This window comes from Anser brachyrhynchus, assembly GCF_964034855.1.
Source record: "Anser brachyrhynchus genome assembly, chromosome: 1".
NCBI classification, from domain to species: domain Eukaryota; kingdom Metazoa; phylum Chordata; class Aves; order Anseriformes; family Anatidae; genus Anser; species Anser brachyrhynchus.
Window position 1 is genome coordinate 15681907 of NC_137694.1, and position 22376 is coordinate 15704282.

Sequence of the window (22376 nt, forward strand, 5' to 3'; positions counted from 1 at the left end):
TACAACAAGAATTCTCTTGGAGTCAGAGGTAACAGTAATGAGAAATGCTTCGTCTCATAAAACTCGCAGAACACTTTTAAAAGCTGGCCGTGATCCACACCACCAATGCTAGTTTAAACAACTCAAGCTAATGTTTAGTGTTACGCATGAAACTTTACTTTAGCAAGCTCCCTTTCTGTGTATGACGATGTTACGCAACTAGAAAGAATATTTTGCAGTAAGCCAGGCACATACTTTGTCAATTAGTGTCTAAACTTGTGCTACAATTAGAAGATTTTTTTGCTATTGTAACAATTGATTCTGCATATTACCATTCTGGAGAGTTGCTCAACTTCTGCTAAGGCGCTGAGAATGTCTCGGTCGAAATCCATGGCTTTCTGCCAGGCGTTGTGCGCCACGGTCACCAGCCCCTCGCAGCCAGGTCCTCCGCACTTCCTCTGCCCATCGTCGGTTCGGCAGTTCAAGCCGCCGCACTCGGACTCGGCACAAGAGGCTCCTGGGGGGGTGCCACACGTCTGCAGCAGACAGAGACAAGTGCAACAGTCCCGGCTTTACTCCCATTGCTGAGCTGCGAGGGTGATGGAATAGGGCGCTGCCCTGGCACCATCTCTACCCCTTCCAAGTAGGGCCTCAAGTACCAAAGCACAGGAAGCTGAAGGAGAGCTGCATCAGGTCCACACCAGCACGCTATTAATCCTTCTGTGCCCCTTCCACACCTTCCTGCCTTAACTGGGTAACAACCAGCTAGCTCCCAGATGCTGAAGTAAAGAGGGGGTATGAGGGAAGCCTTGCTTTCATTGTCCTCTTTTGCCAGATGTCATCTTTAACTGGAAAGCTGCCTTTAGGCTTTGATTTCAAGCTGGAAGCTACCCCTGTCTGTATTCCTTTTGTTTGAAGCTAGTCTTCACTACTGTTGGAGGAAAAACTGGCCATCCCAAGCAACTTTTTAAAAGGAAGAATGTGTTCCGTGCAGGATAGTTTTTTTTTTTCCTTTCTCTCTAAGGAGAGCAAAGGAAAAGATAAAATAGAAGCTGAAATGCTCCAAGCTCAACAGGAAACTTTTTTTTTTTAACCTCTCTTGAAAAGCTGTTCCCTTCCCTACCATGAAATGTTTGTTCTGGTTTCATCTTTCCGTAATAACTCCAAATTATGACTTGTGTCAATGAAGTGTTCCCAAAGAAGATATCAAGTTTGACTTGTCAAACAAAACTGCCTCACTCAGCAGCTTTTACTGGGAATTATCCACTACTTGGTCAAGTGGGCAATGAAATCACAGAAGTTGTTTTAGCCAGATGGCAAACTGAGAAATTCCCCGTTCCTGTGAGGTACTTTTCCCTTTCCACCACGCTCCTTATGCCAAATGGTAGTTGCTAACTGACACGTACTTTGCAGCCTGGAATCTCTCTGGGAAAAACCAAGTGAGCTGCAGCTGTCTCCTGTGAAGTGTAAATGATTCCCTCTTACCTGCTTGGCATGCAACCCGGCAGTAGCTAGAAAGCAAAAAACTTTTTTTTTTTTTGGCATCCCGTGATTACACCTCCGAGCAACTCGTGTTTACTGCCTTGATAAACATCTAACCGAGACTCTCAGTCCTCAAGAACGCATTAGGCAGGAATGCAGGGCAAGGGAAGCTAAACAAAAAGATGCCTCTTTCTTCCCAAGAAAAAAGGCGGGGTGGGGTGGCTGCAGTTGTAAAGGACCGGGGACAATTCCCTGTGTGAAGACCTCATCCCCTCACACAGGCCTGGCCCTGCCCCGAGGAGTTAATGAGCTCTCCCCTCCAGTCGGGACTTCAAGCGGGATTGTTCTCTGAATGCAGCTGCCTGGCTTCAAAGAGAAACCCAGAGAACACCCTGCCTCTCCCAAGAAAAAGCCATCCTTGATCGTATTTACAGATGAGCAGGCAGCTTCAACAGAGAATGTGCCCTTTTGATTCCAGCTCCCTTTAAGTGCTGCTCTGCCCCAAGCAGGAGGATGGGAGCGTGGCGACACCCAGGAGGGCAGCGTGAGCAGAAGTGCTGCCCTGGCATGTACTCTGGGAAAGCGCAAAAAGGAAGAAAGCAAGCGTGTGAGCGAAGACTTAAGGGGCTGGCTCTCAGTCCAGTGGACTTGCTGAACTTTGCACTTGAGAGCTCTGCCCACAGCAAAGGGATTTGGCTTAGGAGGTGAGGAAAAGATGGATGCTCTGTCAGGGCTGGGGAGAAGTAGGAGGGAGAACGACATGAAGGCCTGCTGCCTGAAAGCCCATAGGTGTCTCAGAGCCCACGGAATACCTCAAAAATCAGTGAAATGTGTATGTTTCAGGAACAAACCGTGTCTTTCACACTATCCAGCTCTGAACAGTTTTTCACTGCCTGTCACTTCTTCAAAAAAAAAAAAAACACAACTTTTGCTGTGGGTTTTCTACCAGCACATCTTAGCTGCGTACCTTTGCTGACACTTCGGCGAGATCCAGGCTTTGCAGTTTGCCTGCGAGTTCATCCAGGAGGCGAGACTGCTCCTCTTGCTTAGCCTTGAACTGGGCCTCCTTCTCGTCGATTAAGTCTTCCACTTCCTGCCGCGTTTGTGCTGACAGCTCCACGGCACTATCGGGGTGGACAGTGGAAGCATTGACCCTTTCCTCTGCCTCCAGGGACATCTGGAAATACTTGGTGATACTGTCCAAGGCCCCTGCAGGAATCAGACAGAGCTGCTCAGAAATCTGTTAAGCAACACTAAGTAATCTGTATCACGGAGGTGGGCAGACACACATCTGGGTTAGCGATCTGCGCAGCACGTTAAAGCAACCACAGCCCCCACAGCTGTGTTCAGTGCTGTTGTAAAGGGGACAGAATTTGGCCTGTCTTTAAAAAAAAAATCCTTTTTTGCCTGGTTGAAAGGTGTCGAGTTTGCTGGATTTTAATGTTAAGCGGTTCTCTGACCCCAGGGACTGACTGAATTCTGCTCGTGCTGAGGGCAAATAGAGCTCCAACCTTTTAGGTTCTCAAGGCACAAATCCATTTTCTAGGGAGTCCCCTACGCCATTAGCTCTTGTTGCTTGCCCTAGGATGTCTGGCTTACGGAGTCACTGCGTGGAAAGTGGTCAGAACTTTCCCAAGAAACAACTGTTTGATGAAAGATTCTGATTTCTGTAAGCGTTAGTTTTGGACAACTGCTGGAAAGGCCTGAGAGGTGCGAGGGTCCCCACGGAGCAGCCATGCTCTGTACCTCGGGGCAGCTTTCTTCCACAGAATGCCACAAGCCAGGGACTCCCGAGTTTTTACAACCTTTTTGCCACACTCTGTGAAATCCCACATTCACCAGAAACAATCTCAGACTACCTGCAAAGCTGGAAATTTATATATATGTGTGTATATATATATATGTATAAATACTTTGTTTTCTTTTAAGTTGGAATTAAGTCAGCTTTGAAAACTTCCCAATAACTTTGTGATTTGCCTCTTTCCCCAGCCAGCTCTGGTTCTGTGGGGGGGTTTGGCACTTCACTGTGCCAGTGGGCACACAAGGCTTGGGTGCCTTGGAAGAACTGGGCTCTCTTACGGTGTGCTCCTAAAGACACAGGTAGTTTTTCAAACAGTTTCAAGCAATTTCACAGCCTGGGGAGAGCAAATGAACTGTGCAGGTGTATCTTGGAATCGGCCTCGCTTTCAGCCGCTGTGCCTCATCTAAAATGCTTTAATTGAAGTCTCTTAAGTTCTTGTGCCCCAAGAACTTGAGCCAGCTTTGCAATACATGGAGGGAGGGAAAGAAGGGGTGAGGGGGGCAAAACAAAGCTCCTGCTGCATCAGCAACTCAGCTAACGCACAGAGCGAAGCTGCCCTCCTAAGAGCTGACTTTTATTACACGTTAGAAGATTAACCCGGTATTTAAAACTGTGCACTAATTAAATCTTCAGCCACCCCACTGCTCTCTCCCCCTCCCCGCGACACTTACCCCGAACATCAGAGATCTTGATGAACTCTAGCTGTTCTGCAAGCTCCTTCACGACACGGTCTAGGCTTTTGGCATCTGTCTCCAGCGCGCTCAGGTCACCGTCTGTGCTGTTGCTCTTCTCTGCTAAGGTTGATAGGTTTTCTTCTAAGTCAGCTATCTTAACCGTAACATCTGCTGTCAGCTTTCTGGAAGACAGAGGAGCAGGACTTACCGGGGGAGGAGGAAAGGTTGTGAGCCTCAGCGTTTGACTTCAGTGAAGAGTAACAGTGAGAGCTGTGCCATGCTTCTCCCACGGCAGGACCTGTCCTCCCTCGGTGGAGCTAGAAGTGATTTGTAACAACATGCCTACCTAGAGTACTGTTTTGTTTCCTTTATCACACAAAACTACTTTTTAATCTACAGCACGTTTATAAACTCAAAGCACCAAATTGCTCAGAAAACAGCTGCTTTGTGTAAGATTAACTGGAGGCAGATTCCAGAGGGCTGGTGTAATGCTCTTGTATCATGGCAACTGCATAGGTCAAAGTTGACTACTATGATCCATACATAATTTGCTTCTCATCCCACACAGCTACAAATGCAGTTTTGATTACTACGAGCTCATGGGACAGATCTGAACTTCGGGAAGGGGGGGGGGAAAGCCTGTTTTAATACAATGGATTCTTTTAACTCCTCTATAAAGATCTCTCCTCACCAGCTGCTTCTCTAGGACTAAGAAGGAAAACCTCCTGCAGTCAGCCTCAGCGAGCAGGTTTCAGCTGGTGGGATAACCCTAAAAGGAAAGGCAAATGCACGATCCAAGACAGAGCTGCTGCAGAACAGAGCTGGGCATGGGAAGCTATTCCCATCCATGGCAATCCCACCATACCCAGTTATTCCTCACTCTGAAAGAATCAGGCAGTATTTAATCTTTACAATCGGTTTACATCCTTCAATAGCTCAGCAGCCTGCTGCTTTCCAGGGGTCCTCAAGCCCAATAGTTCCTCAAGACGAGGAAGAACAAGAGCAGACACAGGCAGATGTTAGGGAAAAGCAGCTCCTTGGCTGCTCTCAGCTCCCTCAGTACTCCCAGAGCCCCAGCGCAGCAGCAGCAACCCCCAGCTCTCCAGCTGGAGGGGGGGGAGTTGCAGGGCACGGCGTATCCCTAATTGAGACATTTGTGCTTTAATCCTCTCCCCTTTGCTCCGTGCAGTCCCCTTGCAGTGCATAAGCAAGCCTGGAACGGTTGCACAGCTGCCTGATCTGCGAAAGCCCAGACTGCCTTCTTCAGTATGCGTACCTTTAAAACAAAATGCAGGGCTCTTACTGTGAGAAGAATGGAAACGAGAGCTGTTAGAAAACTGGCGCTCCCCCCCACCCCAGGCTCGGAGCGGAGAAAGAAGCCCGAAGTTTCCAACTCATCGGCTCCATACGGAAATCCAGGAATTTAATCTCTCCCCTCTGGCTCCTCTCGCACAATAGCAGTGTTTGTCCTTTGCCCCGGGGGAGCGCAAGGCAAGCGCGAGTGGCTGGCTGGTAATTAGCTGCCCGCTGCGCAGCGGGAGCGGGACACCCCCTGCCAGGGCACGGTGCCTGCGCTGCTCCTGCCTTCCCCGGCCAGGTTTGTGCCCGCGGGATGGATGCTCCAGGTGGCGAGGTGCTCTCCAGCGCCAGGAGCAGCGGCGTACCTCGCCAGGGTGTCCTCGAGCCCAGTGCGGGGACATCGGCCACTCCTTTACATCCCAGCTCCTTGGCGTTCCCACTCCTTCCCAAGCTGGATTTACCCCCGTAACACCACCTGTACTCACTCTGCTTCCTCAAAGAGGTTCCCGATGTTCTTCAGGGGCTCGGCGGCTGGGTTCTGAGCAATGATGGTTTTAATTTCCCCGAGCTTCTCCTCCAGGGTGCTGAGCGTCTGCTGGTACGGCCCAGTGACCCCAGTGATTTTCAGGGCGTTAGCCCGGTCCAGGAACTGCTGGGTCCTATTAGCCAGCTCGCTGATGACCACGTCCCAGAGGGCGAAGCACTGGTGGCAGGGCACGCAGTCGGGGAAGAAGCCCGAGTAGCCCCGGGAGCACTTGTCGCAGCGCGGCCCTTCCACCCCCTCGTTGCAGATGCACTGCCCGGTGGCGCGATCGCACTGCGGGGTCTGGATGCCACGGGGGTTGCAGTCGCACGCTGCGAGGAGAAAAAGGCACAGGTGAGGGATAAGGCGAGGGAACGGGTAGTGAGGCTGGCAGGCAGACAAAACGAACAAAAACGGCTGTAATGAAGTGGTGAAACGAGAGTAGAAACGGGCTGTGTCTGGGTTATAGTCAGCTAATTATGGATGTGCCTGGGTGTGGGGGAACCAGGACTGGGTGTGAAAGGGGTGAGAGACAGGGCAGTAACTCTTGGGCAGACCGGGAGTGCCTGGTTTGCACCTCTCAGAAACAGGCACAATATGGATGCACCTTGCAAAGCTGGGGGGACAATCTGACAGCAAATGAAGACAGGGACCCCAGTTTTATTTCTACAGTGCGGGTCAGTAGGGCAAGGCTTCCCAGGCAGGAAAAGAAATGACAGGCAGGCACACTGCAGAGGGTTTAAGGGCAAAACATGAGTGAAATGGAAAAAGCGAACGAGGAACAACCATTTGCTGTCTCCGCCAGCACAGGAGCAGGGGGAAAGCAAGGGATCCAGCAAAAATCCAAAAAGTAAACACCCTCCTCTGCATCTCCAAGCCGCAGAGCCCCATACTGAAAGATACCGTGGGTGCTAAAATTGAGGTGGTTTCAGAGAAGAACACGACAAATCTACAGGCTAACGTCCCTCCAGAGATCTCGTACACAAAGGCACGGGGCCTGGCCCAGGACGTGCTCCTACCACAGCTGCTGGGCGAATATTCGGGGGAGGGATGTGAATGCAACCCCACAGCATACGCAGACAAGCATTGAGGAGCCTGGCACTGGGCTGATGCCTGGAGAACAGGGAAGACGTGTAAAGATCAGGCAGAAAGCTGCAAAATGAAGAATGTGGTCGTGGGCAGCCCTGCCTGAGGGGCTGAGTAAAGTCCTCTCCCCCCTGGGTGTGAGCGACCAGGAGCCCACACATTGCTCATCCCCCTCTAGTGGCTGATTAACAGATTTTTGGTAAATTAACTCACACTGTTAGCACCACAGTTGGTATTTACACCTTCCTGAAATGTATTTTCACTCTTATTTTATTTTTGCGACTGTGACCACCTGCCTATCCCTGTGTGCTGATCAGGTGAGACCCAGGGGCTCCTGGTGCTTGCCACAATTACAGGGACAATGTTTGAGCAGCAGGCTTCTTAACGAGCTTTTAGCAGAAGGATGCACTTCTTTGGCACTAGCCTGCATGAAGAGAAGTTACTCAATTAAATTCCTGATGCACAGTCATTTCCAACGGCCCTCTGAAGAGAGGCCTTGCAAATATGCAGATCGTCCGCTTATCTTGGCGGTACAGTAAAGCTGAGGCAGGTCAAGCACACATTCCTTTCACAGGGAGAGGATCGTGGTGCCTGATAAAAGCCTTCGCTTACACATCCATTTACCAGGCATCCTTGGAGGAGGTTAATGGCTCAAAGCGGTCCATAAATCAATTCGCACACCCCAAGCACATGCCCCCTTGGAAAAGGGCACAGCACAAAGCCGTTTTCAAGCTTGGGCATTGTCTGCTTCGATGTCAACCCACAGTGGTGGTCTTCGGTTCAAGAAGTGCACAAAGAGCCTCGGCAGAACAAATCAGCCCTCAGCAAAATGACTTTCTTGTACAACGCGAATACGATCGGGCGAGAGACAAAAATAACTTCTGCTGCCTGCGCAATTGAGCAAAATGGGCCTTTGTTCTTCGAGTTATATCTTGACACAAAGAGATTGTTTTTCCTTTACATCGAAAGTGCTTAAGTAGTCAGCTCGCCGAGGAATAGGTTCCCTGCAGGCAAACTGTGGAGTTCCTGGTGGAAGGAGGTCAGTTAACCCTTCTGTCAGCTAACAGGGCCCGCGCTATAATGATGGATTGTCCAAATTCCACTGCACAGAGAGAGGCTAAATGACATGTGGGTTTTCTCAAAGGGGCTGAGATCCGATCAAGTTACACGAATGCTTGCTGCTGGCAAATCAGATCACTATATTTACTTGCGGATTTAAAAAGCTTAAAGTGACAAAAAAAAACCAACACAACGTTTTGGTAATTCTACTCCTGAATACCTGCATGTTTGGGAAAGGCAGACGACATGGCTTTAGTACCATTTACATGGTAATGGGGATTACAGAATCTCTGGAGCCAGAAAATGCTGGGCCCGAGGAGAGGGGAATTTAAGCACTAGCTCATTTGCAAAGTCAAAACTCCAGGGCTGCCTGTTGGGAGGTGATAAATAGGAAAGAAGTAATTTATCCCAAATACAGCCGAGCAGCTGGGAGAATTACACTTCTGGAATTCTACGAAATGTCCGAACTGAGCTTTGTGGGACCCACGAGAAAATTACACAAGGCGGACAGAAACATTACTATGGGTTATTTCCCCATTTTAGGATTCTGCATCAAGCCCAGGCACTGCTGGCTCTGAGTTGGTCCAGCTGTGTGAATGCAACATACATATATAAAGAAAGCTTTCAAAAGCATTGGATGTCCTCTTTTTCATGATCTACCCAAGACATTAACCACGCACAGGAACATCTTTCAAAATAAAAAGTAAAATGAAGAGAATTTTATCTGTATTTTTAAGTAAAGTCAGGTAGTTTAAAGGAAAACAAGAAAAAGGCCTCCCTTGGCACTAGAGTAGAAAGATCCCAGTCATTTTTTCCTTCCCTTTTGTATATTTTTCAGGCATTTCTACGCGTGTGGCATGGTCTCCCTAGCTACAGTCCACGGACATCTTTACTGCGTCACTGACTGCAACATTTTTGAGGTTCTCATGGAAGAATCACTGCTCCTCTTACAGCTCACACCTTGTGAACAAACCTTTCATCTCACAAGTGCCACGTGCGTGCCAGTGTTTGGTTGCATGTGATCTTCTTTTTTAGAGTCTAGATGACTTCAGCCAAGTGCTTCCCGCCATGGCTGGAACCAGCTCTGTTCCTCACTAGTCAGTCTTGTGAGTACCTCTATGAGATGGTGGGCTCCCATTTCCAGAGACACTGTGCTAATGATGGTATTTGGCCAGCCAGAAACCCATAGAAACTGTTTTTCTGCTCTCCGAGGCCCTGTGGCACAGGACCTCCACCATCTCCAACACCTTGAGCAGAGCAGGCCTGTACTCTGGCCACCAACAGCCTACTCCACACCCTGGCAAGAAGCAAGTCCGAGGCCCTTGCAGAGAGCATCTTCTCTTCAAAGCAAACCCTTCACTGACTTCACCTGTGGCCAGTTCTCAAAAAACTTGTCCTAAAGGGGCAAAAGCACGGTGACAGAGCCAGGATCCGCGGGAAAGGAAAGGAAGACCTTTCCAGGTCCTCGTGCGGACTGGAAAAGCACAGGATTGCAAATAGCTCGTGGAGGAATAACCACGTGCTGAGTGCACATCCACCATCCGTGACGGTGGGTGCACCACCACCAAAAGGCTTCGTGAGACGTTATCACCGTCAGTGAGTGGGGATATGAAAACAGGAGATGCCTCGATTCTTATCAGCTGCTGGTATGAAGTGAATGCCGTGCCACAATGAGCCAGCACACCACGCCCAGCGCATTTTTTTGCGAAAATACCCCAGCACCACATTAATGTCCAGATATTCCTTTGGCCACGCTGCGACTCAGCTCCTGTGGGGCTAATGATGCCCCTTTGTCACAGCAGTTCCGTTTCTGATGTACTCACACAGGCTGAGCCAAACACACCCTCCAGAGCAGAGCTTGGCTCTGGAGGTTTTGACTCTTAACCAAAATGTTCATAAGAAACACTTGAGTATTAATACCACGTCTAATTTGAGCACACGGCTGGTTATCTACTTTTTCCCCAGAAGATCAAGAAGCACACAGGCACGTTTACAGATGCAAAAATCTTTCAGATATTATTCAGTTGCTAATGATGGATGGCTTAAGATAGTACATGAGGAACAGGGAAAAACAAAGTCCTGTAAGCTCCTTTTAAATGCCTTGCCTATGGCGTACGTGACCAGAGATTGGGAAGAGAGGTTCAATTTGCACTATAAAACCACAAAGACACTGAGTTTACTAGGAGAGATCTAGATACCTTAACCTGTTTGGGTTGGGAATGGCCTTCTTGACAAACAGCTGACTATTCTTTCAGTGACAGAGGTGGAAGAAGGCCGAGGTGAATGACAGCAAGGTTATATGGACTGGGCTGCTTTGAAGATCACTGTTAGACACACATCAAATCTGTCCTCGTGTAAGCAGGGCTGGAAACTCAAGTACCTCCCATGGAAAATACAGGGGAGTAAAAGAAGTCTTTTGAAATCACTGGCCAAGGACTTGAGGGTTTTCAAAGGAGCATTCTCTAAATTAAACAACAGTTTTCTGTTTTGAAATGTCATTTTGGAACTGGATGTATTGTTTCCTTTAATGGAGTGTTTAACTCCATCAGACGTTCTGCTGGCGCATACTCCAATTTAAATGAAATCACATTTTGGCAGGAGAATTTTCTAGCCAAATTCGTAGGCAGGATCTGCTGATTAGCAATTTGTGACTACAAAAGACTGTAGCTGCATCTACTCACAAACACACGTGCATACACATCAACACGCGCACATACAAGCACAGAGTACCCATGGGTTATTTTCCTACCATCTTGATCATTTCACTTTTTGAGCATTTCACTTTTACTATTTTTTTTTCCTTTACTATTTTTCTTTCACTTGCTCTGACAGCTCTGCTACCTTTCCCACTGATGTTAAATATTCACAACTCGCTTCTGATTCAACAACTGCAACTTAACATATTGCTACCACAGCTGAGATGATCTGCGGATCACGAAAGGGCTGTACAAAGGGCAGTCATGGTGTTTAAAGACTTATTAAGGGATGATAGGAAACAAGCAAGAGTCTTACATAATTCTACACAACACTGAAGAGAAAGCATTTTTGCAGAAATATTTTCTTTACTGCTTGAGATCGGGGACAGAAGGCATCAAATGTTTAACTCCTCCACAGCAAAAAAAAAAAGGAAAACAATGAGTTTGTTCAAACACGATTTCCTGGCATCATCTCCTGGTGGTAGCGAGGCACTATGATGATAAAACCATTCAGCAATTTGTAAGGTTGGAAGTTTTGCAGAGCTAGCAAATTTCTTCTGAACAATCAGCTATTGACTCAAATTACACCGTAAGCATATTGCTAACTCCTCGGCGTTACAATTTTCAGTACGAGTGTTAAGATAAGATCCGTTCGAGCTTAGAATTACCAGAGTTGTGCTGCATTTTAACATGCTAGCAGACTGTGCCAGAAGGGCAATTTCCTGGAAAACAGCCAATACACGTTACAATATTCTAAGACCACAGGTCGATTAAAATTAAGAAAGTGAAAATTGTACTTTCTTTAGTGTTGAACTTGCCTGACTTCCTTTAGAGGCTTCTCACAAGAGGAGATGAAACGTCTGCTGATCTTTCTTTCCACACCACTAACACCTCCTATAAAAGCAGCCTTCGTGCCTAGTTTAAGACTCAGATGTTAAATTAAGACTACGAAGCCTATTCTTAAATGACAATGGGATAACTTTCAATGAAGTTTTTTTCAGTGCAGGTATTTTCAGCACCAGGAACTCAACAAAGACTTAAAACTGAGAAAAGCAAACTTCTGCCGATGTCGGTAATGAACGCTCAATAAAAGCAACAACACTCCTTTCATCTTAGCTCAGTTAGAGCCTATTTTTTTAAGATACTCAGGTCCAGCACAGAAGAACATTGACACGTGTCCCCTTCATGTAAAGGGGACATAGCAATACAACCTAACTTTCAGCCTCCTACAGTGCCCTTTCCTAACTGGGGTCTGTTCTCTTTGTTCAATTTGTTAAAAACCCAATGATACTAAAATTGTCACATCCTTTGTATTTTATGAAACACGTACGCTTCACATATATACCACGCAAACACACTGTTCCAGCTGCATCTGCTGCCACGGGGTATCTCAGAGGCATCTCGGGAGCCTGGAGTCTGCTGCCAGAAACGTGCTACGTGGGCTGCAGTCGGCGCAGAGCTCAGCATGCTGAGTCCTGCAGTTTGGTTGCCAGGCTTTGGAAAAGCTCCAGCAGGGCGCCCGGGAGACTTGAGTTTCATGAAATTTGTAATCCTGTCATTTACTACCTTAGCAAGGATTTTTATGTGTACGCACACACTCACACGCACGCTTGCGCAGGATCGTAGCTGAAGGAACAGCTGGAGAGTCTGGCAAAGGGGCTGGCTCTGCCCCACAAGCAGAGCTTCTGCTCAGCTCCCGCTTGCTGCAGTCCTCACAGGGACCTGCACGAGGCTGAGATGCACCGGGATTTTCCTCGATCTTCTAACCTTTCCTTGAGCCGTTTTCAGGAATTACATTCAATTAGATGAATAATCGTCGTGCTATGCTTATGTATGGGGCAAGCAGTCTCCAAGGACACAGTCCTACAGACTCTGGGTGCTCTCTGAGGTGTGTAGTTCCCAGTGGACACCCGTGGGTGGTGGCACTGTCCCCAGTACTGAAGGGTTGATGTGCTACCCAAATGTAGGCACCCACCTTTGCATGCCCCAGCAGCCTGGTCCCACTGTGAGCACTGAGGAGATGCAGAAGGGAGACATCAGAAGACACTTTTTCTCCACTGCAGGGAGCACACACTGCAAATCAAAGCACCCAGAACAGGTGCAAAAACTTCCCTTCTGATTGCCACGGCACCAGGACCCCAACCTCTTCCATCTCCTGCTTCACCGTCTCCCATTTTACAAAGATTTATAGAAAAAGACAAGCCACAGGCATCAGCCGGCAACAGTCACAGCCGCCAACAGGGATAGTGGGGAAGCACGCCCTGGAGTCTGGTTTCCAGCAGATGGTGTTGGGACCTAGGGCCACATCCACACATCTCTGTAATTCTTTAATTTCTCTCTTACTTACTCAAACATTTTAAAGGGTGTCACAGCAGCGTGGGCAGCACAGTCCTGATTTCTCAACAGGACCTGGTATCCACTGGTGCCACCAGGCCGAAGACCTCCCGTGAAGAGGTCAGACATTACCGTCCCTTGAGTGATTCACCCTGTAATTTCCAACCTTGGGCAGAGGCTGCTTGCCCAGGCTGGTGGAGGATCTCACTGTGGAGACGTCAGGATGGATGTTCACACCTCCACATCAGCTTGGTGCCTGCACTGAAGCGTGTTCATCAGTACTCACATGGTTCAGAGCTCTCTGACAGCTCCCAATCCAAACTAGTTTGTGTTTTTTTCTCATATGCAATACAAAACGTGGCCAATTTGGCCGCCTGGGCTGAGCGAGGGCTTGTCTTTGTGACAAACACCCTTCTGTCTCAGTTTCAGCTTCGCCTTGGCTATAGGCCCCATTTAAGCTATTTTCCAGGGCACTGCTCTGCAACTCTGTAACTCTGTAAAGGGCACAGTTTTCCAGGTTGCCTGCAAACCACTCATCACAGCAGGCTACGACCTTCCCACGCAGCGGCTGCGTTTCTGACAGCCTGAACACCACCCTTCCACCAGTCAGGACTGAATGAGGGATGAGAAGAGGTTGTTCCCCTCCCTCGGAGGCTGTGTCACTTGGAAGCAGAAGGGGCGACAGGTCTGAAGGAAAGCGCAGTGCTTTTGTAAGAAAAATGACTTTGGAGGAATACATCCTCTTTTTACTTCATAAAGGCTAAAAAGCAGGTTTTCACACGCCCTAAAGGCAGCAGAAACTTGATGAGAGGTCAGAAATGCTGGTACGCAGCAAAATCTTGCTGATAAGGTATGCAGATGGACCCCATCAATAAACCCTGATGGAGACAGCTGATACCAGCAGACAACCACTGCCCTGGAGCAGCGGGAGGCAGCCGGCACGGCCAGAACACACACAGCCTCCGAAATGAGAAACTTAATATGTACTCAGGAACCAGGACAATTCCCCAGCCCTTTCATCTGCAGCATTAACCAGGTAACTGTGACCTTCCTACCTGCCTAGATAATGGGCTCTGAGGTATCCCTATTGTAAAGGATTTATTAAAGACCACAGCAAGCACATTCCTCCCTGAAGGAAAAAATACCTTAATCTATTGCAAACCCTCCTGGCAAAGACTCCTATTTGAACAGATCAGAGATACAAGTTTGTTCTGGTCTGGACAGTGTTTGAAGTTTCTTTTCCAGCTAATGAACAGACTTGTTTATAATGAAAGGACAGAGAGAATCCAGTTTTCTAAACAATTGACTTCATGGCACTCTGTTTTCCCACATGCAGCTATGGCTAACTAGCTCTATGGTCTCTGCTTTCTCTTCTACTTTAATCTGAAATAAAAGGAAGATCTTCTGCTAAATCAAAAACTTTATTTTTTCAACTACAGTCTCCCTAACAAAACACAAACAGGGACAGGAGTCTTCTAGTAAGTAAAATCAAAAGGCAAATAAACTTATTTCCAGATCATTTCTCGAATCCAAACGAGGGTTTTCTAACCACACTGGTCTACCTCCCAGCATTGCAAAGTAAAGGTTAAAGAGTTAGTTTCTAAACAGAGAAGTTGGTCTCCAAGCAAGGGCCCAACAAGAAATACAACAAACCACACGAGTGCCACACCAGGCCCCTGTCACGTCTCCGGAGTGACACGGGCAGGCGGCGGAGCGCTGAGATGGCCGCCACCACACCTCCCGCCCTCCCGAGGCGCGAAGGCCACACGGCGCCTGCACTCACCTCGGCACTCCACGCCCGGGTCTCCCCAGAAGAGCTCCTGGCACTCCCGGCAGGTCCGGCCTCCGAAGCCCGGCATGCAGTGGCACTGCCCTGTGAACTGCCAGAAACAGGGACGCGGCCACTTCAGCAGGGCTGCCCCAGCCTGAAGGCTCTTCCCCCTCCCCACCCAGCACCAGCATGGACACCACTAATGGAGCAGGGCGTGCAGAGTCACAGGACCACGAAGTTGGTTGGATTGGAAGGGACCTTAAAGCCCACCCAGTTCCAACCCCCTGCCATGGGCAGGGACACCTCCCACCAGACCAGGCTGCCCAAAGCCCCATCCAGCCTGGCCTTGAACACCTCCAGGGATGGGGCAGCCACAGCTTCTCTGGGCAGCCTGTGCCAGGGCCTCACCACCCTCTGAGTGAAGAATTTCTTCCTGATATCTAATCAAAATCTACCCTCTCTTAGTTTAAAGCCATTTCTCCTTGTCCTGTCACTACACGCCCTGATAAAGTGTCCCTCCCCAGCTTTCCTGTAGGCCCCCTTTAAGTATTGAAAGACCACGAGGTCTCCCTGAAGCCTCCTCTTCTTCAGGGTCTCTCAGCCTCTCTTCACAGGAGAGGTGCCCCAGCCCTCTGATCAAGCTCCGTGTTTTTGGACACCAAGCAGTGGTGGCAGCCAACGTGGCGTGACCACCTAACTTCACTCCCCGCCTCGCTCACACCTCAGCCCCCAGCTGCCACACAAGCAGAGCGCTATGGGACAAGCAGGCTGACCCATGGCTCCAACACTTTTTGGTGGACTGCACCCAGCCCGTGCACGCATCCTACCCCAGCCCAGCTGCAGAAAGGCTGCAGGTGGCTCCCAGAAGCCTTCTCCTCACCTCGTTGCAGGCCAGCCCGAGGGAGCGGGTGGTGTCGCAGTCGCAGGGCTCGCAGCCGGTGCCGCTGGCCAGCCTCCAGGTATGGGGCGCGCAGCGGTCGCAGGTCTGCCCCACCACGCCGGGCAGGCAGCGGCACTGCCCCGTGGCCGCCTCGCAGCGGCAGCTCTCCGCACTGTCACAGTCCTCCCGCACGGTGCCCAGGTAGTTGCAGACACACTCTGCAAGAAGAGGCGGCAGCTTGGGTGTGTGGCACAGCACCCTGACATGCACCCCTTGGCCCTCCTTGGGTCTCAAGCTGGTCACCTCTAGGGCTGCTGCCCCAGCGTGAGGTGGCAGCAGCCCTCCGTGACCCCGTGCATGCCCTCCAGCCTTCCTCCTCTTGTCTCCTCCTTTACAAAGGAAACCCAAGCCTTCCCGGCTCCTATCATCCTGCTCAGAGTGGTGATGTGCAAAGCAGAGCAGGACTCAGCTTCCTTGCCCTGCAACCCTTTTGCTGCACTGGATGGGGAGCAGCAGCAAAATGTCCCCACCGGGCTCCTGTTGTGGAGGGGAGCAGGGAGGGCTGCATCAGGCCACCGAGGGAGAGGAGTCTGCCTCAGGGGCAGGACTCAGCTCCTGCTGCTAAGCCACATCTGCAGGAACTTTTATGTCAACAAAAGGCAAATCCTCACCCTGCCATGGGTGATCTCCAGATAAGAGGGAAACAAAGAACACTAACAAGAGGGCAAGAAACCCTTCTCTAACCCGAAGCCTCATCCTTTCAGCACATGCAAATACTGCCCCATCCCTCCCCGCAGGAGGCAAAGGGCTCCCCTGCCTTCCAGCAGCCCCACTGAGCGGCAGGGCAGCTGCACACAAGCCCAGCTGGAGGTAATTCGAATTCCCCACTACCCCAAATGGTCCCAGGTCAATTATAAAGAGCTATGGTGGCCGCTGCCGCCCTGCCTCATGGTGGGTGGCCAAATGGGGGACACGGACACATCTCCCCACTCACTTCTGCAGTCCTGCTGCAGCGCACTCCCATAGTAGCCCTCCTTGCAGAGCTGGCAGTTTTCGCCCTCCGTGTGGTACAGGCACTTAACGCACGTCCCCGTCCTCTTGTCGCAGGCCTCCGGGTCAGTGGTGTCGATGTTGTTGTTGCACTGGCAGGGCTGGCAGGCGCCACCGACCTCGTCGGGGCTGCCGAAGAAGCCAGACGCACATTCATCACATCGACTGCCTGTTTGAACAAGCAGGCACGGCAGGAATTACCAGCACGGCTCACAGCCCCGTAAATGGCAACACGAGACAATAAGGGCCGTTAACTGGGGGGGGATTAATCGGATCGCACTCAAAGCAGAGGCAGTACCTATATATCCTGTGCTACAGACACACATGACTTGCAGAGTGACCGGATCCTGGTAACAGCCGCTGGCAAACTGGCGTCCACTCTCAGGGCCGTCAGGGCAAGGGCAGGGGCGGCAGTGGTCACCCGAGCCCAGCACGGGGTCTCCGTAGTAGCCGGCCTCGCACCTGCGCAGTGGAGTACAGCATGCAGGGGACCGCAGGCAGACACACACATTCATATTTTCAACCATGGCAGGAGGGTGAAGAACCCAAGGGCAGATAGACCCCTGCAGCTCTCCCGTGCCACCCAAGCTCCGAGCAGCTGTGCCAGTGGAGAAAATTTGCCTCACTCCAGCCTAAGAGTTGGAGACCCAAGGCAGATGCTTCTCTCAGGAGGCTTTCAATGGGGAAAGCCTTGGGGTCCCACAACGTGCTCTCTGCTGGGAGATGGGAAGCCACGGGCAGCGTGGTCCCCACTCCCTGGCTCCCAGGGCACACAGACTTGCCTCCCTCCATATATCCTACATTTCACAGCAAAGGCCCCGCTGGCTGTGACTGCCGCAACGGGCCATCCAAGGAGCGCTGTTACAAATACCTCTCGCAGTTGTGGCCTGCCGTGTGGTCCCGGCAGTGCAGGCACTCCCCGGTGTAGGGGCTGCAGTCGTCAGCGTGGCCATTGCAGTGGCAGGGCTGGCAGCTGGGGAAGCCCCAGAAGCCGGGCAGGCAGCGGTCGCACTGTCGCCCGTACACGCCGGGGAAGCAGTGGCACTGGCCCGTCTCCGCGTCGCAGAAGGCGTTGTACGAACCTCGGACGTGGCACTCACAAGCTGCAAGGAGAGGAGGAAAGGGGCTGCGTTTTGGTGCTCAGAGCCCAGCCCCGTCGGCAGCCCACCCCAGAGCATGGGGTCTCACGTACACCGGCATCCGCTCGGCCCAAACCCGAAGGTGCCGGGGGCACATCTGTCACACTGCCTTCCCACCACGTTGGGCCGACACTGGCACTGTCCTCCGCTGGGGTCGCACACCGAGCTCAGAGAGCCCTGGGGGTCACACTGGCAGGCTAGGAAGAGAGAAGCATTAGGGAGCAGTGAGCATTGCTGTGCGGGACACGCACCCCATGGCTCATCCCATGCTCACGCGCTCCCCATGCAAACCTGGAAGCACCATCAGGCTTCCAGGTATGGTTTCCTCTACAAGCAGGTAGTTACGTACACAAGGCGGTCTCGTGTAATAGCGCAGAAATGCTGAATATGATGTTCTTGCAGACATCCGTCATCGGGGTTTTCACAACGCTCCTGCTGTTTTCCAGGCACCGGTATCTTTGGAAAGTTTCCCAAGCGCTGTTTGTGACCACGTCTTCGCCTGAGCCTCCCACTGTGAATATGTCCAGTGATTTGCAGTACGGCATGAGAACGAGCTATAAAACAATTTTACAATGGCCACGTGTCACTATTTATAAATAGCCTCCATTAAAACTGTGAAAATTCACTACTATCTCAATTCCTATCATCTTTCTTAGGCCAAAAACCAAAGAGCCAGACCAAATTTAGAAGGAAAGTGACAGAATTTTTGTACTTTTCTGTGGCGTAGTTCTGGTATCTAACAAATTCTTACCAAACTCTATCAGTTCAAAAGAACCAGTTTGATATTCACAACATACATTGCGCTGCAAACATCCAACTCTGTGCAACTATCTACAGTCCTGTGAAAGACAGCAAAAGCCTCTTAGCAGAAAACCAACTTTGAGCCTGAAGAAATCTACCCCGCCTTAAACCATTCAGTTAAGATCTGGATTGAGCCCTAAGCAACAACTTCGTGAGGCACACACCCATCCCAGAAAAGATGCAAATTTTCAGTATTTTAAAAACAATTGTCCACCAGAGCACCCCTGAGGTAATTTCTGCTCACAGAGTCAATAAGCGTGTACGGGCTCTCCATCTCGGTGTCCACCGAGGAGTACTGGGACAGCTCCAGGCGGATGGTGTAATTCAGCCCCTTCTCAAAGCAGACTGGCCGTGGGAGAACGACATATCTGGATTGGGAACAGGAAATATGCCTCACTTCAAATGCCCAGCACCGTCAGGCATTTCAGGTAGCCCTATAAAGCAATTGAGATAGCAGAGAGCAGCCAAGAATGGGCAGAACAAAAGCTACGATGCAAAGAGGCGCTTCAGAGACTTGCGTGAGTCAGAGCCGGAAAAGCTTATCGGCAAGGTAAAGAGTAACGGCGATGTTCGCTCACGGGCTGTGCAAACACTGTTTTTCCCCCTGTAGTCAGTGAACAAAAGTCAGACAACAGGAATAAACTTAAAAGCTTTGAGACTACAGACACAGTACTACATAGATTTTTTTATAACCTGTTGGAAATTAAATTTCATTAATTTTCATAGGGGCCACAGCAAACTGAAAACATGACGATTCTCTTTCAGCTGGACTGAAACTGCTTTGGCACATTCATTCAAAACTACAGGTTTGGGTGCCTCACAGATGCCTGCTTTTGGTGAATTCACCATTCTTCTTTCCTAAAAGGTTTTCTCTTTCTGTCCCGTCCTGTTATACACACCTGGAGCCGGGAGGCAGCGAGACGACCTGATTATCATCATCAGGAACCGTGTTGCCACATCGGCTACCCGTGGGAATCTTGCCTGGGCGCGACACAGTGATCACTGCTTTTTCCCACTGATCTGGCAACTGGAGAGAAAAAGGCTGGTCAGCATCGAGCAAGGGCTGTAAGCTCGGGGAGAGCCAAGTGCTCCAACCATCCTCCAGCCCAAAAATAGATGACTAGGTGCAGGCAGTTGGCATCCCCATCCGCAACATGGCATCAGCAGGGGTTTTGGCAACCTCCTCTCCCACCACCTCTGCTTACCAGACCCAAGTCAGCATTTCATTGCAGTCAATTGCTGCCAAGCTCTAGGTAAGGAATGTCTTTTACGGTGGATATTTCTCTTGCCCTCCCCACTATGAATCACCCACAGCCAAAAATGACTGCTCACAAACTTTTGGCTGAAGACGTTCAACATCCAAGATGGGCAATGTGTCTCCTAAGGTGTGTAACAGCATTTCTACCCATTACAAACCTGTCTGGCTGATATCAAATTCATATTCTAATCGGTCTTGAAGGGACTTGTCACTTTTTAATTTACTTATTAAACAGGTGCTGCAGCATGCTACAATGGTACTGAATAAAACTGTAAAGCAAATAACATTGGGGATAATAAAAAAAATAAAAGCTCCTGTCCTTGTCTTTGAGTCCTGATTCCTCCAGGAAACCCTCGTCTCCCACCAGTCGTGCACAGGGCAGTGACACGCGCACCCCCAGACCTACCTGTGGCTCGTAGCGGACCACAATGTCGTACTCCATGGAGTAGGGGATATTGTTGATGTAGAACTCCAGGTACGCCCCCTCAGGGACCCTCACAAATCCTATGCCTGTCCATGACGGTGTGCGGTCCTGCGTGTACTGGCGCTCTATTATGTTTACTCCCTACGGAAACAGGGAACAGAGATTTTAATACCAATACGCTGAATTTGTGAGCCCCACCGGAATATGTGGGCTGACGAGCTCTGTTGATGGATCATTTCTGGATCGCCACATACATCATTTGTGTCACAGAGAATACAAGTTCTCTCTTTTAAACACACATGCATGCACACTGTTGCCTTTCCAGTTAGAATCGCAGAACGGTTTGGATTGGAAGGAACCCTAAAGATCACCCAGTTCCAACCCACGGCCATGGGCAGGGACACCTCCCACCAGACCAGGCTGCCCAAAGCCCCATCCAGCCTGGCCTTGAACACCTCCAGGGATGGGGCAGCCACAGCTTCTCTGGGCAGCCTGTGCCAGGGCCTCACCACTCTCTGAGGCCACGGCACAGACACCTTCCATGTAACAGTACACTAAGAGAAAGACAGGTTCGATGATACTGCACGGTTCTTCATCCACTTCTCTGTTGCGGTGGGCAATTAAATTTAAAAACTTGCTGTGAGTTACTCATTGACCATCCATGCCATCTAGTTCACCCTGAAGAGATGCATGATTTGTGCCAGTGCAGGATATAACCGCTCTGTCATAATAACTCACACATCACGTTTGTAGCAGGAGGATTTACTGCAGTGGCACCGAACTGCTCCGCTAACTGCCCGAGCTGAGTGCTAACTGCTTCCTGATTACATCGGGCCAGGCCAAGGCAAACCACTGCTTGGAATAACATTTAAGGAGCAGACGGCAGCTACCATGGGGAGGGTGTCACTGAATAACAGAGACCCTAATTATCGTTACCCATTAAACACCCAGACTCATACTGGCCATTCCTTTCAGTCTGAGACATCAGGTTTTTATCTGTTACTCTTTATATAAGGCAAAAAAAGAGGAAAAAGGCAACAGAAAATGGCGATCTGTGATGCCCAAACTTCCCGTTTCAAATCTATCTGCATCCACAAATAGTTCTCGCTATAAAACAACATCCTGTGCATTCCTACGGAAGCTGCTTCAGTAGAAAGGGATAAAATGTAAGGAAATGTCAATACGTCTATCACTCCAGGATGTCCCTTCATGTATTCTCACACTCTTTGAAGAGAGCCAGGCTATAAATTATTACCCTTTGGCTTTGGACAAAGGGTTGGAGCTCCCAGAAAGGATCGCAGGCAGGACATGAGTGAGAGCGTGCGGGGATTGTGCACCGGGACTTGGCACCATCTGAAAACCCCTGTAACTCCATGCCATTTCATTTTGTCTCATGTTGGGTCTCTGCCTGGAAATTCAGGTCTTATTCTGCCACCAGATTAAGAAGAAAGTGGTTTTTTTCCCCAATACTGGCACTGTTTCAAATGGTTTGTTCTGATGGTTTCAAAAGACAAATAGGGGCACGCTTTCCCCTCTGCTTGGCAAGGCAAGTTTTCAGCTGAGCCCCTCATCCCTGAGCACCACGAGCCCCTGGCACTGCCCTTCCACTTGGGCAGACACAAATTCACCCAAAATCGCCTGCCAGCTCAAGTGCCCTTGCTGCAGTCCAAGTTGAGCCCTGCACTGCTATCTGACAGCCAAACTGCTCTGTCTTGGCTGAAACGGCAAAGTGACCGCACTCTGCCTGAAACAAATAAATTAGGAATTAGTGCCCCAATTACAGGCAGACAGCGATCTGCTGCTTCAGAGAAACCATTATCTCATCTCCTTGTCTCCTTGCTGGAGGCAAGAATAATTGATGTAATCACCCAGCTTCTTTTAATGAATTAAAAGCAAGGCTGTGTGCTTGGGGATAGGAAAAAGCCAGAGACCCCGATGTACCATGCCAGCGGGCAAAACAAACTGGAGGGAACCTCACTTACAAATCAGTTTTTTGCATGATTAACCACGTACTTGGTCATTAATAAAAGAAATGCCACTGATATACAGAAACCCTAAACCGCACAGCAACGTTTAGATGTGTGCGCTGCTCCCTCCCAGTCAGTGGCACTGAAGGGAAG

At 49.9% G+C, this 22376-nt stretch overlaps 1 protein-coding gene across 4 annotated transcripts in view; it reads right to left on the reverse strand.

The window, feature by feature from the left end:
• The window catches only part of LAMB1 (laminin subunit beta 1), a 42085-nt gene that overhangs the window by 5146 nt on the left and 14563 nt on the right, over positions 1–22376 (reverse strand). For all 4 annotated transcript variants that reach the window (XM_080561463.1, XM_080561464.1, XM_080561465.1 and 1 more), the window contains exons 15-28: positions 20239–20397; positions 19474–19601; positions 18819–18942; positions 18123–18327; positions 17827–17970; positions 17506–17737; positions 16933–17096; positions 16579–16803; positions 15585–15802; positions 14717–14813; positions 5721–6090; positions 3934–4118; positions 2429–2670; positions 312–515 (exon numbers count right to left, since the gene is read on the reverse strand). In XM_080561463.1, coding sequence (XP_080417589.1) covers positions 312–515; positions 2429–2670; positions 3934–4118; positions 5721–6090; positions 14717–14813; positions 15585–15802; positions 16579–16803; positions 16933–17096; positions 17506–17737; positions 17827–17970; positions 18123–18327; positions 18819–18942; positions 19474–19601; positions 20239–20397 — 2697 coding nt within the window. The remainder of the gene's footprint in view (positions 1–311; positions 516–2428; positions 2671–3933; positions 4119–5720; positions 6091–14716; positions 14814–15584; positions 15803–16578; positions 16804–16932; positions 17097–17505; positions 17738–17826; positions 17971–18122; positions 18328–18818; positions 18943–19473; positions 19602–20238; positions 20398–22376) is intronic.